The sequence below is a fragment of the Corvus moneduloides genome, chromosome 1 (assembly GCF_009650955.1).
Source record: "Corvus moneduloides isolate bCorMon1 chromosome 1, bCorMon1.pri, whole genome shotgun sequence".
In the NCBI taxonomy this organism is placed as follows: domain Eukaryota; kingdom Metazoa; phylum Chordata; class Aves; order Passeriformes; family Corvidae; genus Corvus; species Corvus moneduloides.
In genome coordinates, this window is record NC_045476.1 from 165,339,599 (window position 1) to 165,360,309 (window position 20,711).

Consider the following 20,711-nt stretch of genomic DNA (forward strand, 5'->3'; position numbering starts at 1 on the left):
GGGCCACATGGCACAATGACATGGGGACACGGGGACACACACGGGTCCATGAGGACACACATGGGGTCACGGGGACACACACAAGTCCATAGGGACATGGGTCCATGAGGACATGCACACATGGATCCATAGGGATTTGGGTCCATGGAAACACACGTGAATCCACGGGGATTTGGGTCCATGGGGACACACAGAGATCCATAGGGACATGGCACCATGAGGAGACACACAAATCCATAGGGACATGGGTTCATGGAAACACAGGCGAATCCACAGGGATTTGGGTCCATAGGGACACACACACGGATCCATAGGGACATGGGTCCATGGGGACGCAAATTCACGGATCCATAGGGATTTGGGTCCGTGGAAACACAGGCGAATCCACAGAAATTCGGGTCCATGGGGACACCCCCCTCCCGCCGCCCCTCACGCAGTTCCCGCCCTCCCCCCGCCCATCCAGCAGGGGGCGGGACCTACGGTGGAGCCACGCCCCCTCCCCCTTCTGGCCCCACCCCTTCCTTCCCATTGGCTGCCGGCCGCCCTCCGCCGCTCCCCATTGGCTGCCGGGCCGCGCGCGCGCGCCCGGACGCGGAAGTGCCGGGGCCGGAGCGGCAGCGGAGACGGTGAGGCGAGGGGTCGAACCCACCGCCCGCTCAGAGCGCTGGGAACGGGGATTTATTCCCAGAAATCGGGGGAAATGGGGAATATTCTGGTTTAAATACCCGCATTACACTTGGGTTTGATGAGGACAAGGGTTTGTCCCTGTGTTTTCGCGAGGAAAATGGTTTATTTGGGGGTTTTGGTGAGGAAATTAGCTTGTTTATTTTCTTTTAAAAAGCTGTTTATTCTTGCGGCTTCGTGAAAAAAATCGTTTATTATCGGGTTTTTTGATGAGAAAAAGGGTTTATTCCGGGGTTTGGATGAGGAAAAGAAATTACTTTTGGTTTTTTTTGAAAATGAGGAACAGGATTTATTCGTAGTCTTTGATGAGGAAAATGGTTTGGTTTTGAGTTTTTTGTGAGAAAAAAATGTTTAATTTTGGCTTTTGAGGAAGAAAATGGTTTATTTGTGTGTTTTTGATGAGGAAAATTACTTATTCTTGGGGGGTTTTGATGAGGAAAACGGTTTATTCTTGGGGTTTGATGAATAAAATGGTTTGTTCTTGCTTTATGATGAGGAAAATGATTTATTCTTGTGGGTTTTGTGATAAAAAGGTGTTTATTTTTTGCTTTTTATGAGGAAAATGGTTTATTTATGTTGTTTTGCTGAGGGAGGTGGTTTCTTCTGGAGCTTTTGTGCAGAAAACAGGCTTGATGAGGAGAACTTATTCTTGGGGTTTTTAATGAGAAAAACAGTTTATTCTTGGGGTTTTGATTAATTAAATAGTTTATTCTTGGGGATTTCATCAGGAAAATCAATTTATTTTGGGCTTTTAGTGAGGAAAAGAGTTTATTTTTTAAATTTTTTTTCTTTACTCACCCTTTATGTTGAAACAAAAATTTGGGATCCTAATTTTTCGTGGAATCCTCGAAGGAGAGATGGAGAGGGGTAAAAAGTGGAATTTAATTTAATAAAAAGTAGATTTTAATTACTACTGGAATTTAACAATTAGAATTTAACTACTGGAATTGAACTGGAATTCTACCAGTTGAGTTTAACTATTGGAATTCTACCAGTTGAATTTAACTGCTGAAATTTAACTCCTGGAATTTTAACCACCAGAATTTTTACTGTCAGAACTTACCTAAGAAAATGAGCACCAAAATATATTCCTGCTTCCAAATATTTGCATTTCTTCTAATACAAATTATATAATAAATAATTAAATATTTGTTAGGAAAGCTGGAGATCTTTAGTACCTCACTAGGTGATTTGCATATGTTTTGAATATTCATGTGCTGTAGCAAGACGGAGGAGCTGCAGTGACAGAGTGGGAATCCCTTTCCCAAGGAATTTTTAAAGGCAGGATTGATCCTTTGCCTCACTCCTGTGAGGAAGGAAAGAAAACGTGGAATTTAATGAGGCTGGACGGTGTTAGAACAGGTTGGACGAGCTGGAGCAGCCTTTCCATCCCTGGAATTATTCCAGGTGTGGTTGGATGGAGCTTGGAGCAACCTGGGATAGGGGAAGGTGCCCATGGAATGAGATGATCTTTAAGGTCCATCCCAACCCAAACCATTCCGTGGGGGTTTTTTTTGTACAGCCTCATCGTGGGAGGGTTTAGTGGAGAAGGCAGAGCTGGACGTTTCCCATGGAAGCACAGTGAGGGAACAGGGATGAGCAGGAATGTGGGAAACTGGGTTAGATGGAATTTTGAATCACCAAGAGGGTGATGAAACACCTGGAAAAAGGGAGCAGGGAGGCTTCAGGAGACGCTCAAACTCACCTGGGCGAGGCTTTGAGCCTGAGGTTGAGCCTAAAACCTCTTCCAACCCCAGATTATTCGGGAATTCTGCGCCAGCATTCACAAATCCCCATTGCTGTGACTCTCCCAACCCAGGGAAGCCGCCATGTCCAACCTCCTGCCTCCAGCAGCAGACGGGAACTGCTTCTACATCCTGATGGAGGACTGTGCCTATGGAAGCAAATACTTCCAAGCTGGCAACTTGTGCTTCTGCAGCGAGAGGAGCTACCTGCGGAATTTTTCCGAGGATGGGCCTCCGGCTTGCTTCCTGAAGGTCATCATGCTGGACGACAGCTCCACGGTCACCATCAACCTGGAAGTCCTGCAGCCCGTGCGCCAGGAAGCCGCCGGGTTCCTCCTGGCCATCGGGAGCCACAGCGAGCGCTTGAATTTTTTCCTGGAGAGGCTGAGCCTGGAGGGAGCTCTCCGAGCCGTGCCGGGTCAAAACGTGATGGTGGAGGTGGAGCGGGAATTTTTCCCGGGAGTCGTGCGCTACATCGGGAGCGTCTACAAGCCCAGCTTGGCTGTGCTGACTCCGGTGTTTTTTGGGGTGGAATTGCAGGTAAGGGGCTATGGCAGCGAATTCCTTATTTTTTCCATGGAATTTTCTGTGTGTAACATCCCTTCCCGGCGTGTTTTCAGGGAGAGGGGGAAAACAGAGGGAGAAGCGACGGATCCTACCACGGCACCGAGTACTTCAAGTGCAAGAGGAACTGTGGGGTCTTCCTGCCCTTCAGCAAAGTCCAGTTTATTCCCACATCAGGCAACGATTATGGGAAGCAGAAGCCGGGAAAGCAGGACACAGAGGAGGTGGTCCCCGTGAAAGTGGGAGACGCCGTCAGCTTCTACGTGGATGAGATTCTCACCAAAGGAATTGCCATGGCAGTTTACAGGGAAGGGAGCCAGTGGTTTGTGAAGGTTTGTCCGGTAAGAGCAGCTTTTCCATGGGTTTTTTTGGGATTTTTTTAAAAAAGAACAAGAAAAACAACACATTATGGTGGGACGTGAAAGAGAAGTAGAGGGGATGTCCAAAAGGGATGTGAGGTTACATGCAAACTTCCCAGGCATGTTTAAAAAATTCCGTCATATTCCAGTGTTTAGCTGATGGATTTTTTTTCCCTAGCTGGTGGCTTTTTTTCCCTAGCTGATGGAGTTCTCCCTCCTTTCAGGAAGAAGAAGGAACGACCGACATTTTCAGGGAAATCCCCATGGATTCTGTTGTGAAGGAGAGCTTGCAAAGTAGGTGATCTTTGGATGTGTCTCTCCTGATCACATTCTGGGGAATCAGAGGGGATTTATTCCCTCTCTGGAGGGTACTGAGGAGCTGAAATTCCAGTAAAACTTCCAGCTGGTCTTAAATGATTGGGATTTACGGAAAAACCTCAAGTTCCACACAGAACTCTTTGCGTGAGGCAGCTGAAGCTGGATCCCATTTGTGAGGAGAATCCAATTGTAGCAGAGAAATCCCTCAGGGAAGAGGCACCACTGGTTAAAGGGCCTTTATTTCAGCTGTAAAAGATGGAGCAGGAGCTTCATCCTGGTGGGAAAGGCTCCGGTGCCAGCAGCAATGGTGGGAATTGTTGGACAAGACAAGGAATCAGTAGAACAATTAGGAAATAAACCCCCTGCTGCCATTCCAGTAGTCTGGGAAGGGCTGGATTAGCTCCAGGGCCAGCGAGAGGTTGGAATGTGAAGCTTTGAGCAGGGAAACAAGGAGCAGGATCCTTCCCTCTCATACTGTCAGACCAGCTTGGAACATTGGGAATTGCACCTTGTGTCCCTGCTGCTCAGCTTCCTGCTGGTGTGTGTAGTCTGGAATTTCCAAAACAGACCTGGAATTAGATCCAGAGGATTGAATTCCCACCTCTCCTGATGGTTTGTGTTGCCCAACAGGTTTTTTCCCAACGTTCGACTCTGATGTGGGCTTTGGAAAACCAAGCCAAGTGAAACGAGAGATCAGCGAGAGCAGCGAGGAGAGAGAAAGTGGGAATTCACCCCTGGAAGTGAACTCCATGGTCCAGATCACCTTGGACAAAGGGAATCAAGTTTCGGGAATCATCCGCTGGTTGGGCTACCTGCCCCAAATCAAGGACAAAATGGCTGGAGTTGAACTGGTGAGGCTGGAAAGCTGGAAAAGGACTTGGGAGTGCTGGTGCCAGTGGCTGAACGCGGGGGATGGAATTTTGGGATCCCCATGTGCAGGATAAGGGAGGGAATGGAGTTGGGAAGGGTCTGGAGCAGCAGGAGTGGCTGAGGGAGCTGGGAGGGCTCAGCCTGGAGAAAAGGAGGCTCAGGAACCTTCTCACTCTCCACAACTTCCTGGCAGGAGGGTGAGGCCAGGTGGGAACAAGGGACAGGGCATGAGGAAACAGCCTCAAATTGCTCCAGGGGAGATTTGGGTTGGATATTGGGAAAATTCCTTTATGGATGGGGTTGTCCAGCCCTAGCACAGCTGCCCAGGGCAGGGGTGGGGTCCCCATCCCTGTGGATGTGGCACTTGGGGACACGATCTGGTGGTGGCCTTGGCAGCATTGCATTGTTAGACTCGATCTCAGATCTCTTTTCCAACCATAATTCCATGAATCCCGCTCTCAGGCTCTTCCCTGGTGCTGTTTTCCCAGGATGAAGACAAGGGGGTCACAGCTGGAGAGTGGCTGGGCAAGTCCTACTTCCACTGCGCCCCAAAGCGCGGCCTCTTCGTGAGGCTGAATTCCTGCCAGCCTGACATGCGCTTCCAGAGCTTTCCCAACTCTGACTTATCCCTCGGGGATTACAGTGAGTCCTCTGGGAAGCAGGAAAACGGGGCTGTGATGGCAGAAGGACATGGAGAAACCCCGTGGGCAGCGTTTCTTCCCTTTCTTCAAGCATTGTTTTTTGGTGTTTACAGCACACCACATCCTTGGCTGGGTTAACAGTTGGACTCGATGGTCCTAGAGGTCTTTTCCAACCTAAATGATTCCATAAGGAACATCCCACACATCTGAAAGATTGTGATTTATGAAAAGCAGGATTGAGAAGCCACCTTAAATTTGAGAGTTAGACTCATCTCAGACTTTTGGGGTGTCAAGGAAGGGCAGAGTTGACCCTGATGAGAAGGTGAAGGAAATTCCTTTTCTTGCAGGAGGACAAGAAGTTCTTCCACAGGCTCCAGAGAGTTTTCCTCCCCTCAGGAATGAGGCAGCAGTCCGTGTCCTCCGAGGGCGGATGAAGGGCATCCAAGGCCATTGTAATTCCTGCTACATGGATGCAGCTCTCTTCAGGTAAGGACCTGCTTGGGTGGTGGAGTCTCATTAAATGAGTGACTTTTTAATTGGGCAGAGCCCCAAACTGCAGCACTTCCCTGGATTTCCAAGTTGGCTGGAAGTTTACCTGGTGTAGAGCAGGATGTAACTGTGGAGATGAAACCTCTAGGCTGCTTTTGGATCTCCTTCCCAAATCCAGCAGGTTTTCCAGCCCTGAAGACTCCTGTGTCTGTCATTCAGGGTGCTGAGAGCTCGTAGTTTTCTGGACTTGGATCATGCTGACTCTGTCCCTGGAAGTTCTGGCTGGAATCATTCCAGACAACCCACCCAGGAGGTCCCAACTTCCCTGCTTGGAGAGGAAAAGACTCAGTGGTGCCTTTCCCTGAGCAGTTTTGGCTGCAAAGTAGGAATTTCCTTCTCCCCGCGCTGTTCCATTGCTTTCTCCCAGTGTTCATTTCTCCAGATGTGCCTCACTGTTCAGATGTGCTTCCCTCACTTCCCTGTAATTCCATGCATGGATTGTTGGGCATCAAAGCCATTGACTGTCACCAGCCAACCACATTTTGGTTCCACCTGTTGCTTCCAAGCCCTCAAACTCAAACCCATCCCACTCTTCCCACAGCCTCTTCTCCTGCACATCCGTGCTGGACTCCATGCTCTTCATGCCCTTCCCACAGTGTGACAGGAATGTCCAGGGAATTCTGCGGGATGAGATTGTCAATCCCCTCCGAAGGTGAGTGTAGGGAATGCTGGAAGTTGTCCCATCTTGCCTTCATTCCTTCCCTGCTGCCCTGAAGGAATTACCTGGCACTGAGGGAAACCTGGCAGCCACATCCAAAGGTGTTCAGGACAAGCAGGAATGGTTTTAAACTGCCAGAGCATGGATTGAGATGGGATTTTGGGAAGGAATTCTTGACTGGGACGGTGGTGAGGGGCTGGAATGGAATTCCCAGAGCAGCTCTGGATTTGGGAAGGTTGGACAGGGCTTGGAGCAACCTGGGATAGTGGAAGGTCTCCCTGCCCCTGGCAGGGGATTGGAATTAGATGATCTTTAAGATCCTGTCCAACCCAAACCATTCCATGATCCTGTGATTCTTCCAGTTGTTCCTTTCCCTGAGATGTGGGACTGTCACAGCTCTTGTGCTCAGAAGGAAGCCTTGGGAGCTGCACTTCCCGGTAAAAGGAAGGAAGGGGGATTCCTGGGGTTCCAACAACCTCTGGAGGGAACCCTGGAGTTGGTGAAGCAGCAGCCTTGCCTTGCTGAGCAGCTGGTCCCAAAGTTGGCATGCAATGCCAGGCTGGATGAGGGGAAACCATCCAGCTTCCAGTCCCTCAAGGGGCTCCAGGAGTGCTGGAGAGGGACTTGGGACAAGGGATATGGAGGGACAGGACAAGGGGTGGGTGAGGCCCTGGAATGGAATTCCCAGAGGAGCTGTGGCTGCCCCATCCCTGGAAGTGTCCCAGGACAGGGCTTGGAGCAACCTCATCTCATTGGTGCTATCCCTGCCCATGGCAGTGGGTTGAACTGGATGAAGTTTAAGATCTCTTCCAAGCCCAGCCATTCCATGATTTCCCTCACCTGCAGCTGGTTGTTGTTCCCAGGACTGGCTTTGTCCGGGCCAGCAGCGTGATGCACCTCCGGGAGCAGCTCACGGACAAGGGCCAGTGCTCCAGCTTTACCAACGCTGAGAAAGGTGAGGAGCTCTCTGGCACCTTTCCCCAGCTGCTTACCTGTGTTTTGCCTCATCCAGGCACCAGCTGGCAACTTCCCTTTGTGCTTCTCCCAGGAATGTGCTTTAATTAGGTGCTGATGTTAATTGATGTAGAAATTCACTTGGAAAATCCTTTCAGTTTTTAAATCTCTCTGTACCCTTCCAGTGCCTAAAGGGGCTCCAGGAGAGCTGGAGAGGGACTTGGGACGAGGGATGGAGGGACAGGACACAGGGAATGACTTCCCACTGCCAGAGGGCAGGGATAGATGGGATATTGGGAAGGAATTCTTGGCTGTGAGGGTGGTGAGGCCCTGGAATGGAATTCCCGGAGAATCTGTGGCTGCCCCATCCCTGGAAGTGTCCAAGGCCAGGTTGGGTGGGGCTTGGAGCAACCTGGGATAGGGGAAGATGTCCCTGCCCATGGAAGGAGTTGGAATTCCATGATCTTGAAGGTCCCTTCCCACCCAAACCATCCTGGAATTCCATGGAAGTGCAGTCTCTGAAGGCTGGTTCGCATTTTTCCATGTTACCCTTGGGATTTGTGCCTGAACCAATTGCTCTCAGCCTTTATCCCAGTTGTCCCCTAACCTGAAGAGGAAATTCCAGGTTCATGGAATTGGCTCATGTTTATCTGGCAGCTCTTGGATGCAGTGGGACAAGGCAGTTCTTGGCATGGTCTGATCCATCCTTTCTTCACTTTCCAGATCCTGAGGAGTTCCTCAATCTCATAATGCAGCAGATCCTGGGAATTGAGCCACTATTGAAGCTCCAGTAAGTTTTCAGAGCTGAGGGATGCAATTCCCAAGGCCAGGCTCATTAATTTTCCACCTCACAATCCCTGGGGGTCACTTGTGCCTTTCCACCAAAGTTTTTTGAAATCACAGCTCTTGAGTTTTGTGCAGCTCCTTCTGCTTTCCATTGGGAACAGACTCTGATCCTGCTGGTCGTGATCTTCCCATCCGGGAAAAGACACTTCTGAGCTTTCCCTGGAGGGTGCTGCCTTCAGAAAATTGGGATAAAAACCTTGTTCCAGCCTCAGGGAGAGCCAGAAGGGGTTTGAGAAAGGTGATGTCCGACTTCAGGGCAGATCCAGCAATATCCGACAGCTTTTGGATGAATTTGGGATGTGTCCAAGGCTGCCAAGCTGGCTCAGCTCCCACAGCCTCTCAAACAGGCAGTCCATGGATGCAGTCCCAGTTTTTTTGGGACTCTACAAAGAGGATGAGAGGCTGGAGGAAGCCAAAAATAACTGTGCTGTTTGGGAGCACAGAAAGGGAATTGTTGGGAGTTCTGTGCTCCTTTGTGGAGCCGCCGCTCGAGCCGTGGATCGTGGAGTGCTGGGAAAGGCCGAGCACAAAGAGGACTCTGTGCTGCAGCTCCCCTGCACGGGGTCATCCCAAGGAAATCCTTTCCCTGCTCTCTTTTTAGGGATTGTGGGAGATCTGCACGCAACTCACCTTGAGTTTGGCTTACTGGATGCATTTTGAAATTAATCATCAAAGCATCCGTTTGTCAATTTAAATGTTAAAATAGTTTTTATATTTGTATCAAGGGGAAATGGAATTTTGCTCATAGGAGCAGGATGTGGTGCTCCAAAGGGCTAACAAGGACAAAGTTCCTACTTATCTCCTCTTCCCCTGGCACAAATTCGGTATTTTTAGGTGGAAAATGTGCTTTGTGTCACACCAAACCACCCTCGGTGCCTTGAGCCCAGGAGCTCTCCCAGGACAAACCTTGGGAAGCTCCAATTTTTGTGTCACCACATCCCCAATCCCAAGACCTCTCCTTGCAGGTCAGGAGGCCAGAAGGAGCAGGAATGTTACTGCTACCAGATTTTTATGGATAAACAGGAGGATCTGGTGGTTCCCGACGTGCAGCAGTTGGTGGAACGCTCCTTCCTGTCCTCGGATCTGAAGCTGGTGGAGGTGAGTCCAGTTTCCTTCTGCTTTCCTGCTTTTCCTGCTCCCCAAAGTACCTATGAGGCCTTGGATGGTTTATATCCAACACTGAATCCACACATGACTTAGGAAAAGGCCTCTGCTTTCCCTGTTTCCCTTTTGTCCTGTGAATAATGACAGCAAATTTAGAGAGAAATCTCTGGGATTTGGCTCTTCTTCAGGGTGACTCCCTTCCCTTTTTTTTTTTTTCCCCCAGATCCCATCTTGCTTCATTATCCAAATGCCACGTTTTGGGAAGGAATATAAAATGTTCAGCAAAATCATCCCTTCCTTGGAGCTGGATATAACAGATCTGCTGCTGGACAGTAAGTTATGGATGATGGACTGTGAGCAACAGCTCTGGGCTCTCTGGGGTGGGATTCTTCTTCCCTGAATCCCAGTTTTGGCAGGACAAGCTGGATTTTAGGTGGAATCTGGAGGAGACACTCCCTCTGAGCTCTGTTTGCCCGGCAGGTCCCAGGGAATGCTGCCTGTGTGGAGATGTTGCCACTCTGGAATGCTCGGAGTGTTTCAAGGACAAGGTGTTTGCAGCCACAGGCCTGAAGCAGTTCTGCAGCTCCTGCTCCAGACAGGTATTTTCCATGGATGTTCCCAACATCCATCTTGGAAGCTGTCAGCAGGATGAACCCTCCCAAAATCCCCACATTTCCCTGGCTGTCCCTGCAGCTGCATAGGTTGGGCATGGAGCAGCCTTTTCCTGAGGGTCATTCCCACCATGAGCCAGAGGTTGTGAACCCTCTGCTTCTACAGAGCCTAAATAATCATGGAATCATTGAAAGGCTTGGATTGGAAAGGACCTTGAAGCTCATCCAATTCCACCCCCTGGAACTCACTATCCCAGGTTGCTGCAAGTCCTGTCCTACCTGGCCTTGGACAATTCCAGGGATGGGACATCCACGGCTTCTCTGGACAACCTGTTCCATAAATAAGGATTAATCCTTCAGGAACCGAGCGCTGATCTTCCCCTGCTGCCTCTCCATGAGCATTCCCACAGTTTCTGCCTCTCGGAGGGTGACATTCCCGTTTTAGCTTCCTGCTGCCAGGCTGTTCCCACAATGCCATTCCCAGGCAAGCAGGGAGCACGGGAATCACATCAGCAGGGAATAAATCGGGAATCTGACCTCTGCCCCATCTTCTGTTGGGTCAAGGCCCGTTCCACCAATGCCACCCTGTCCCCTCTCCTCAGGTTCACTCCCATCGCCACCGCAAAGCGCACAAACCCAGAAGGCTGCACATTCCAGAGGAATTCCAGAGCTGGAGCACCCGGGGCTGCCAGCAGGTCCCCCGGGAGAAGCTGGAGCTGTTTGCAGTGCTCTGCATCGAGACCAGTCACTACGTGTCCTTCGTGAAATACGGCCCTGGGAACGAGCACTGGATGTTCTTTGACAGCATGGCTGACCGGCACGGTGAGGGAATGGGAATGGGATGTGGGATATGGGATATGGGAAGCTGCCAGAGGCTGCTCAATCCCCCTTTTCCTCTCCGGTTTAGGCTCTCTCTGGGTTTGGCTTCCATTGGATTCCAGAGTGGCCAAGCCAAGCAGGTGGGAGTTTTTCCAGGTGCTTCCAGCTTCTGGCTGTGGTCAAACAAGGGATTTAGGATCCTATCCCAGCTGGCTCAGCTTGTGGGCATGGATTGTTCTCCTGTCCTTCCCCACTTTGTTTTTATGAGGGAATCATGGTTTGGGTTGGAAGGGACCTTAAAGGCCATCCAGGTCCAGCCCCTTCCATGGGCACCTTCCACTATCCCAGGTTGCTCCAAGCCCCACCCAACCTGGCCTTGGACACTTCCAGGGATCCAGGGGCAGCCACAGCTTCTCTGGGAATCCCATTCCAGCCCCTCACCACCCTCACAGCCAAGAACTCCTTCCCAATATCCCATCTATCCCTGCCCTCCGGCAGTGGGAAGCCATTCCCTATGTCCTGATATTCCATCCCTTGTCCCAAGTCCCTTTCCAGCTCTCCTGGAGCTCCTTCAGGTTGAACACTCTCCCCTCATCCGGCCTCTTCCATTGCTTTTGGCCTCCACATCTCCCAGCTGAGGTTCTGCATGACTGTTGAGCGTGCTGGGATCGGCTGGAGCTGTAGGAACTCATCCCTTTGGGATCTGATTTGGGATTTTCCTCCTCCTTTTCCGCCTTAGGTGGTGAAAACGGCTTCAACATTCCCACAGTGACGCTGTGCCCAGAAGTTGCCAAATACCTGGACTTGCCCCTGGCTGTGCTGGCCCTGGAGCAGCCTCGGGACATGGATGGGGTGGCCAAACGCCTCTTTTGTGATGCCTACATGTACCTGTACCAGAGCAGGAAAATGGCACTTTACAAGTGACACCATCCCGGGATGATGTCACCGAGCAACGTCAGGAACGGGAGCTTGGATCATCCCTGAAGGTGGAAGCATCCAAGTCTGGATGCTCTGAGCTGCCTCTTCTCACCTCTCCTGGTGTCAAATTATCCAAGTCAGGCTGGGTTTGTTAAATCCTGGCTTTTTTCACAGTGGTAGTTGGGACGTGGGCACAGCTGGACTTGGAATTATTGATGCTCAAATTCATTCTCGTTCCCCACATTCCACAGTTCTCCCTCTCTGGGTACTCTGCAGCTGGAGCCTTCCCACATCCTTTTTTCCCTGCTGTCCCTTCCCTCCAAAGCTGGGGACCAACAGAAATCAAAACACAAGGAATCACCCACAGGTTTACCAGGAGACCACAACCTTTCCTAAAACATCCTGGATTTGTGAGGAGAACCAGGTGTGGTTGAGAGGGCCCGGGATGGATTTTCCACACCTGTGTCCCTCAGTTCCCTGCACTTCCCTAATCCAGCACTAACTGGCACTTTTCCCCACTTTCCCTTATTTCCAATCATGGATATCCTGAGCTGAAGCTATGCTTTAAAAATAGGTATTTTTCCAAGAACAAAACTGGAAGGAGGACTGAGCAGAGGAGCAACATCTGGGCTTCTGCTGCTTCCTCTTTTTGGCAAAATCCGCACAGAATTCAGTGTTCCAACCTCACTTTTAGCACTTTCTGTCCCATTTTGCGTCCGCTTCCAAGTTCTGGAATTCCAAGGGCAAAAATGGAAAAAAAAAAAAAAATGAGCACTCTGGGCTTTCCTGCTGTGACTGCAGGAAGGTTTAGGGTTTGGGTGGGAACTGGTGTTCCTTAAGTTAAATAAATTTGTAAACTCGGGGCTTCTCTGCCGTTACGTGGGAAGTTGTGCCTGGAGTCAGTGGGATGCCCAGATTCCACAAAACCCCAAGGAAAGCATCCAGGAGTCCCAGATGTGCAGGTTTAACCCTGTTCCTGCTCTTTTTTCCCCCTCTTTAATGCCAAGTGCAGAAATTTTAACAAAGCCTGGAGCTTTGGATCGGTCCTGGTGGCTTGGGACGTGTGGTTTGGGATCCTTTTGGCATTCCAAGTGCAATCCATTCCAAGGGATTCTTTCTCTCTGCTCAGCTGTGATCGGTCACACCTGGAATACTGGGTCCAGTTTGGAGCTGCCCAGTACAAGAGAGACAAAATCCAAGGAAAAACCACAGAGATGATGAAGGCACTGGAGCATCTCCTATGAGGAGAGGCTGAGGGAGCTGGAATTTGCCCAGCCTGGAGAAGAAAAGGCTCAGGAAATCTCCTCAATATCCATAAATACCTGAGGAGAAAGTGCAAAGACATCTGGGAGCTTTTCTCTGCCCACCAAAATGGTTCCTGAACATCAGGAATTGCATCTTAGCCATGAGGGTGCCAAAGGCTGGCACAGGTCACTCTCCTTGTTCTTCATTCCTCCTCTCCCAAAAACTCAGGAACATCTCTACTCAGGTACAATGGACTCTTTCTCTTTGGTGCTTTGCTCTTAAAAAAAAAAAAAAAAATCTAACTTACACCAAACTGATCCTGGCTTTCCTGGAGTTTTTTTTTCCTGTCTTAAAATGGGATACAGTGCTGTTGGAATTCCCAGAAATCCATGGCCATCAGGCCACGCTTCATTAAGCTCTTAATTATTCCCTATAATTTGCTGCCAAGATCCAAGCCATGGAGGGGAGGGTGGCAGGGAACCCACAAGTCTGATCCCTGGGGATTTCCCCTCTCATCTTCCCACTCCCAGTGGAGCTCCAAAGGGTTTTTCCACTGGATTTAGGGTTGGAGCCGTGGTGGGAAAAGGCCTTTATTTAAATTTTTTGCTTAGTGTGAAGCTCAGTGTGGGTTAGTGCCATGTTTTCTGTGGGAACTGGGGTTAGAGTGCAGGTGCTGGGATCAACCTGAAGCAGGATCAACCTGGAGGTGGGATCAGCCTGGAGCCGGCCTCCACATCCCAGGGAACTCGGCCAGAATGGAAAGAGTTGGAATGTGGCCACAGAGCTGAAGCTTAGAATTGCCAAAGCAAAGATGATCTCCCATGGGTGTCCCATGTCACCCTTTTGGTGGCACCCCAGACTTCGTTCTGGTGCCACCAAGGAGTTTCGGGATGGGGAGGCCACCAGAGAGAGCACAGGGCTGGCAGGGCCACCAAGGAAGGCACAGGAGTGGCAGGGCCACCAAGTTGGGCACAGGACTGTCACCTCCAGGGGACGCAGGGACAGCTCTGCCTTCCCCATCCCTGTGTTCCCAGCTTCCCTGCTGGGACCCCCAGGGCGCTCTCCCAGGTCCTGCGCATTCCTCGGGTTAGCACCAGGCAGCGGAAAGGTCTGAATTAGAGCAGCTAATTCCCAACGGGTCACCTGGGCTTCCCAAAAAAGCACGGAGCAGGAGCTGGGGACGAGCAGGGACCTCTCAGTGGCTGCCCTGACGCAGCTCCAGGAAGAGCCGGTGCAGCCGTTCCGTCATGGCCACCTGGGATGGGAACAAGAGGGGTCAGGGAGCAGCTCTGTGGTGGCTCTGCTCAGGCCACCGATTCCAAGTGGCATTCCCAAGTGGGAATGTGGGAAGTGCTGGACGTACCGGGTAGGGCTGTGGCTCGTGGAGCCGGCGGTGAGCGGGGCTGAGCAGGTTCAGGGACACTTGGGCGTGGATCCTCACCTCAGGCAGGCTGGGCAGGGGCTCACACACCTGCAGGAATGGGGGTCCATGTGGGAAGATCCATGTGGGAAGCCACCACCCAGCACCAATCCCAATGAGCCACCGTGTCCAAGCTGGCACCAGAGTTGTTGGCACATCTCAGAAGCCACCACCGCCCTTGATCCATCACCCAGCGTGGAAGAGAGATCCATCACCCCAGCGAGACGGCCCCAGGAGATGGGACCACCCCTGACCTGGCCATCCCTGAAGTAGGTCCGATGGAGGGGCTCCACAGTGCTGGGAATGACCTTGGTGGTCTCCCCAAGCCGCCCCAGGACACGGATCCCCAGCTCCTGCCCCGCGCTGGGCGACGGCTCCTCTTCCAGGGCCATGAGGTCCATGAAGGGGTGACCTGCCAGGAGGACAGCAGGAAGAGGGTTATGGAGCAGGAGATTCCCCCAGAACTCTGGGAAAGGTCTCCAGACTCACCAGCAGCGTCATAGAGCCGATAGATCGTCTTCATCCCTGGGATTGTCATCTTCTCCTCATCCTCCGTGAGCTTCAGGCATGGGGAGCCATTGACCTCCACCAGCTGTGGGAGAAGGGAAGGGAAGGGATGGGCACCTGTGACCTCTCTGGGGAGGCCACCGATGCAAATCAGCTGGAAAAAAACAAATAAAAACCCCTAAAACCATCCCAAAATCGGGCATTCTGCCTGTGGAGAACCTGGGGCTTCTGGAGGGAAAAGAATTGGCCATGACCCAACACTGGCACCTGGAACCTCCCCATGTCCTTGGCTGACCCCAGTGGGGGCAGGAGGAGAGGGAAGAATTCTGCCCCTCTGCCCCGCTCAGGTGAGACCCCCACCTGCACAGCTGCCTCCAGCTCTGGGGTCTCCAACAGCAGAAGGACGTGGAGCTGCTGGAGTGAGTCCAGAGGAGGCCACAGAGATGCTCCAAGGGCTGGAGACCCTCAGCCATGGAGCCAGGCTGGGAGAGCTGGGAATGTCCAGCCTGGAGAACCTCAGAGCCCTTTCCAGGGCCTAAAGGGGCTCCAAGAGAGCTGGAGAGGGGACAAGGGATGGAGGGACAGGACACAGGGAATGGCTTCCCACTCCCGGAGGGCAGGGTTAGATGGGATATTGGGAAGGAATTCCTCCCTGGGAGGGTGGTGAGGGGCTGGAATGGAATTCCCAGAGAAGCTGTGGCTGCTCCATCCCTGAAGTGCCCAAGGCCAGGTTGGATGGGGCTTGGAACAACCTGGGATAGTGGAAGGTGTCCCTGCCCATGGGTGGTGGATGATCTTCAAAAATCCCTTCCAAGGCAAACTATTTTGTAATTCCATGACTCCAGCGGGGCTGGATGGCCATGGAGCAGGTGCAGAGCACCTGGAAGTGGCTCAGAGGATTGGGATATCTGGGATTTAGGCTGCCACCTGTACCTTGTAGACACAGCCCAGCGATGGCTGCAGGGGACACGTCACCAGGTTGGTCCCGATGCCGATCATGTCGATCTCGCTCCCCTGAGGCAGCGGAGAAGACAGAGACCATCAACATTCCAGCCCTGCCAGCACCAGGGACAGCCCAGGTGACATTCCAGCCCTGCCAGCACCACCCAGGTGACTTCCCAGCTGTGCCAGCAGGTTCCTCACCTCCCTCCTAAACTCCTCCAGGCTCTGCTCGCTGATGTCATTGCTGACAGCGATGGGGATGGTCTCAAACCAGGGCACCTGGAAGCTGGAAGGAGCGGGATTTGGGAGGATCCATGGATCCACTCGCAGCACCCCGGAGCTGTGAGGGCTCCCAAATCCTGGCAGGATGAGGGGCTGGGTGCAGGTGAGGATAACAGGGATCGGTGACATCCATCCCAGGGCTGCCGTGGGACTCACTGAGCTCCGCAGGCTCGGAAAACTCGCCGGATTTCCTTGGATTGCTGGGCCAGGTCCCCGCTGTCCAGGCGCACTCCGATGGCCCGGTATCCCAGCTGGTGCAGCGCCAAGGCCACAGCACAGAAATTGGGCAAGCCACTCCTGGTATGGGCAAGGAAATTGTTAATGACAAGCAGGACACAGATCCAGGGTGGATCCAGCAATGTTTCCAGCCAACATTCCTACTTCAAGGCCACCAACAAGGAGGGACTCATCCACCCCCTGTCCCATGGTGGCAAAGTCCTGGCGTCCTCACCTCCTGACACAGTAGGTGTCCAGCAATCCCTGGAAGTCACACGGGAAGGTGACAGCATAGGACACGAAGGCGGCCAGCTCGCCCTGGTTGGCCTTGGCAGGAGGAGTTTGGAGCAGGTCACAGACTCGCTGCAGCCAGGACACGGCCAGGGCTGCGAGGTCCATGGGATCTCCTCCGGCCCGAGGCGGCAGCTCCTGCCAGGAGAATGTGGGATTTGCACAGTCCATGGCATTATCCAAGGTGCCAGCAGTGCGGGAACATGTGGAGTGTTCCATTCCCATCCATCCCACTCTCATTCCTGTCTGCATTCCCATCCCATCCCAACCCATTCCCATCTCCATTCCTATTCCCCTCTACATCCCCACCCCCATGAGATCCCTATCCCATCCCTATCCCACCCTCACCTGTACTCCCATCCCTATCCTCATCCCATCCCATCCCTATCCCACCCTCACCTGCACTCCCATCCCTATCCTCATCCCATCCCATCCCATCCCAGGCACCGCTCACCCGTGGCTGCACCTCCTCCAGGCACCTGAAGGACATGATGAAGGAGTGGGCGATGGTGCCGCGCACCGGAATTCCATAGAGTTTTCCCGCCAGGATGTTGCTGGTGCAGTCGAAGCCTGCGAGGAGGGATGGGGGGGACACCCAGGTGATGGCAGGGCCGCGGTGGCACCGGGCACCACGGGGCGGGACTCACCCCCGATGTAGGAATATTTGGATGCCGAGAGGGCTCCGTCCGGCCCCTGCGCGCGGCGCAGCCCCATCTCCACGAGCTTCATGTCCGGGCCAGCGAGGAGGCGGAATCTGGCAGCGTTGGTGGCCACCAGGCTGGGGGACAAAGGGGACAGGTCACACAGAGCCAAGGGAAAGGGGCTCCAGGACCCTCCCTGCTCGGACAGGGCAGGGATCACCACGGGACTCAGTGGAGAGGGATGTGGAGTTGACCAAGGGGCCCTGGGGGGGACATGGGAACCTCTCTGGGGGACCTGTAGGAGACCAGGAAATCTCTCAGTAGAACCTTTGGGACAGGGAGACCCTTCAGGGGACCACAGGGTGGGCTGGACATGGAAAGCCCTCAGGAAAACTTGGGGGGGACACCGGGACACCCTCTGGTAGTTAAATTCAACTGGTAGAATTCCAGCAGTTAAATTCCAGCGGGGGATTTGTGGGGTCATGGTACCCCCAGGACCAGGGTGTCCCCAGCCTCACATCTCCCCCTGGACTGGGGGGTGCTGCACTCCCTTCCCTGCCCCTTTCCAGCTTCCAGGAGCTTTGGGATCATCCCCATCCCAAAATACCTGGCGTAGTTGACCAGGCACAGCAAGGTGGTCTCCAACAGCTGCACCACCAGGAGCGGCCCCTTCACCTGCAGGAACGGCACCTGCGGGAACAGCAGTGACATCCCAGCGCCTTCAGAGCTGGGAAAGGCAGGAATGGGAGTCCAAGGGCTCCCAGAGTCAAGGAAAAGGGAAGGCCTGGGCCTGGGGAAGGTGGGATGCCCAGGAAAGGGGTTGGAGGGGGATATTGGTGAAGGAAAAGGGCATACAAGGGGATCCCAGTGCCAGGGAAGGGGGTGCAGGGGGATCCTATTGCCCAGAGTAAGGATCCAGATAGTCCCTGAGCCCAGGAAAGGGCTCACAGGGTGGAGATGCCCAGGATGGCCACAAAGGGGGTTCAGGGGGTCCATGGTGTTGAGGAAAGGGCGATCTGGGGGTTGGAAAGGCAGGAATGGAGGTCCAGGGGCTCCCAGGGTCAGGGAAAATGGGGGCAATGGGGGCTCGAAAGGCAGGACCGGGGTTCAAAGGGGTCCCAGAGTCAAGGAAAAGAGGAGGTCTGGGAGCTAGGAGAGGTGGGATGGTCAGGAAAGAGGATGGAGGAGGGTCCCACCCTGGCAAAGACGACGGAGCCCTCGGGAATGGCGGTGACGGTCACCTCGGAGGCGTCCAGGGTGGCCAGGTAGTCAAAGAAGGCGTCATCCGTGGTGCTGGGCAGGACGGAGCGCAGGTACGCAACGTCTGCGGGGACAGCACGGTGACACCAGGGACAGGGGACACCAAGCCTCCCATGGCCAGGTGGGTGACGGCACCCCCAGCACAGAGCGAGACAGGGTGGGGTGGCCCAAGTCCCCTCTGAGGGACATCTCTGAAGGGTGTCCCGGTGTCCCCTCCAAGTTTCCCTGAGGGCTCTTTGTGTCCATCCCCACTCCGTGTCCTCTGAAGGGTCTCCCTGTCCCCCAGGTCCCTCTGAGGGATGTCCCTGTCCCTCTATCAGTTGTCCTAATCCCCTGCAGGTCCCCCAGGGGGACCTCCTGTCCCCCAAGTCCCCCTCAAATGTTGTCCCTCTCCCCCACCACAGAACTCAGCTGAGAGATGTCCTTATCCCACTCAAGTCCCTGTGTGAACTGTCCTGGTCCCCTGCAGGTCCCCTTGAGGGGTTCCTCTGTCCCCCCCTAATGCTCCTGGGGGGTTCCCATCCCCAGATCACTCTGAGAGGTGTTCCTGTCCCCCTGAAGTAGCCCCTAGACCCCTCTGGGAGCTGTCCTGTCCCTTACAAGTCCCCTTGAGTTGCTCCCCCATCCTCCCCCGGGGGGAATTTCCCCTCTTCTCCCACGGCTCCCCGCTGTCCTTCCCTCATCCTCTCCCCTGGAGTTGTTCCCTTGTCCCTCCAAAGTCTCCCTGGGAAGGTTCCTCTCTCCCTCTCCCCCCACCGCTCCCCACAGCGCTTCTCCTGTCACTTCCTCATCCTCCCCCCTGTCCCCTTGAGTTGTTCCCCCTCTCCCTCCCCCTTCCCTCGCCCAAGACCCCTGCCCACAACGCTCCTCCCGTCCCTTCCCCATCCTCTGTCCCGCGCTGCCCCCTGGAGTTGTTCCCCTGTCCCTCCAAGTCCCACTGGGAGGCTCCCCTCGCCTACCACTCCTCCCTACAACCCTGTCCTTCCCCCGTGTCCCCCTCTTGTCCCCCGCTCTCCCCACGCACCGGCAGCGGAGAAGCGGAAGGCTCGGAGCCCCCGCAGCCCCTCAGCCAGGCCGGCTCCGAGCGCGAAGGAGCCGCGGAAGGGCGGGCGGCGGAAGAAGAGCTCGGCGGCGGCCGGGGCGCGGTGTCGCCCGGCCCGCCAGTGCCCGTAGGCCATGGACACCTGGTACAGGTCCGCCAGCGGCGCCATGGCGGGGCGGGGACACGGCGACAAGGGAGGGGACACGGGGAGGGGCGGGGGAGGAGCGGGGAAATAAGAGGGATACGGAAGCACGGGGTGGGGGGAAGCGGGGATGGCGACACGGGGCAGCGGGGATGGCAGGACAAGGGGGACGCGGGGATGGCAGGACAAGGGGGACGCGGGACAGGGTTGGTGACACAGCTGGACACGCCGGGTGGCTGCGCACAGTGGACACGTGGCGCGGGGATGGCGGCACATGGGGGACACCGGGATGGCAGCAGAGGGGGGATACAGGGACAGTGGGACACGCGGGACACACAGGGACAGGGCGCCAGGGATCGCAGCACACGGGGGACACAGAGATGGTGACACAGAGGACATGGGACAGGGATGGCAAAACACAGGGATGGCGATAGACCCGGGACACGGGGCACAGGGGATGGCAGCAGAGGGGACACGGGGCACAGGGGTGGTGGCACACGGGACAGGGATGGCAGTACATGGGGCACACACAGGACACATAGGATGGCAGCAGAGGGGACACGGGGCACACGGGAATGGCAGCACACAGGGGACAAGGGTGACACAGAGATGGTGACGGGGGACAAGAGGGACCAGGAATGGCAGCACACACAGGGGACACGGGGGGGGGGGGGGTGACATGGCAGAAATAGGGCATATATGTGGCAGCACAGTGGGGGGGGACACAGAGGGCACACACAGCACCAGCTGTGCCAGCACCTGGAACACCAGGGACTCAGGGTGGCAGCACAGGGGACAAGTGGCACTCCCAGCACTGCTCTGGGGGTGGCAGGACCCTGCATGGGACACGTGTCACACACCAAGTGACAAAACACTGGGGCAAAGGACAACCTGCAGCACAAGCCCATGGAGTTTCCCATGTCCTTGGTACTGGCACCACGTGACCCCGGACCTTGGACTCTGGCACTGGGACAGACCTCGTGTTCCCAAAGTCAAGGAACGTCACCTGTCCTCTCCCCAGGCCACGCTCAGCTGACGTGACGGGGGCAGGGAATCAACAGGAAAATAGGGATGAAATCCATC

The 20,711-nt window shown here is 54.2% G+C and overlaps 2 protein-coding genes across 4 annotated transcripts; one reads left to right on the forward strand and one right to left on the reverse strand.

Annotated features, from left to right (window-relative positions):
• Positions 1-556: 556 nt before the first annotated feature.
• LOC116435491 (ubiquitin carboxyl-terminal hydrolase CYLD-like) lies at positions 557-12,408 on the forward strand. Of its 2 annotated transcripts, none has more exons than XM_032091837.1 (15): positions 557-626; positions 2,504-2,969; positions 3,050-3,334; positions 3,577-3,646; positions 4,301-4,521; positions 5,029-5,182; positions 5,529-5,667; positions 6,272-6,382; positions 7,252-7,343; positions 8,066-8,132; positions 9,154-9,286; positions 9,516-9,624; positions 9,773-9,891; positions 10,506-10,725; positions 11,462-12,408. In XM_032091837.1, exons 2-15 carry the CDS (start codon positions 2,514-2,516, stop codon positions 11,644-11,646), a joined length of 2,361 nt encoding a protein of 786 aa, XP_031947728.1. In that variant the 5' UTR covers positions 557-626; positions 2,504-2,513; the 3' UTR covers positions 11,647-12,408. The 2 variants fall into 2 exon arrangements, with proteins under 2 accessions (XP_031947728.1, XP_031947719.1); XM_032091828.1 differs by lacking the exon at positions 557-626 and adding an exon at positions 640-805.
• A 1,044-nt stretch (positions 12,409-13,452) lies between these two features.
• Positions 13,453-19,687, reverse strand: NAPRT (nicotinate phosphoribosyltransferase). Of its 2 annotated transcripts, none has more exons than XM_032091860.1 (13): positions 19,469-19,687; positions 18,426-18,508; positions 17,792-17,874; positions 17,191-17,321; positions 16,998-17,113; positions 16,488-16,681; positions 16,193-16,333; positions 15,956-16,040; positions 15,746-15,826; positions 14,795-14,897; positions 14,560-14,717; positions 14,249-14,356; positions 13,453-14,140 (listed from the first exon to the last, which is right to left on the reverse strand). In XM_032091860.1, the coding sequence occupies exons 1-13, from the start codon at positions 19,653-19,655 to the stop codon at positions 14,081-14,083; spliced, it is 1,530 nt and encodes a 509-aa protein (XP_031947751.1). In that variant the 5' UTR covers positions 19,656-19,687; the 3' UTR covers positions 13,453-14,080. The 2 variants fall into 2 exon arrangements, with proteins under 2 accessions (XP_031947751.1, XP_031947742.1); XM_032091851.1 differs by having other exon boundaries at positions 18,381-18,508; positions 19,469-19,686.
• Between the last annotated feature and the right edge of the window lie 1,024 nt (positions 19,688-20,711).

Coding starts and splice junctions, on each gene's coding strand:
- LOC116435491 (XM_032091837.1), top strand. CDS start 2,514: ATGTCCAACCTCCTGCCTCCAGCAGCAGACGGGAACTGCTTCTACATC. Junction 5,183..5,528: donor CTTATCCCTCGGGGATTACA/GTGAGTCCTCTG, acceptor CTTTTCTTGCAG/GAGGACAAGAAGTTCTTCCA. Junction 9,287..9,515: donor CGGATCTGAAGCTGGTGGAG/GTGAGTCCAGTT, acceptor TTTTTCCCCCAG/ATCCCATCTTGCTTCATTAT.
- NAPRT (XM_032091851.1), bottom strand. CDS start 19,655: ATGGCGCCGCTGGCGGACCTGTACCAGGTGTCCATGGCCTACGGGCAC. Junction 16,682..16,997: donor TGGAGGAGGTGCAGCCACGG/GTGAGCGGTGCC, acceptor TTCTCCTGGCAG/GAGCTGCCGCCTCGGGCCGG. Junction 14,898..15,745: donor CGCTGGGCTGTGTCTACAAG/GTACAGGTGGCA, acceptor CTTCTCCCACAG/CTGGTGGAGGTCAATGGCTC.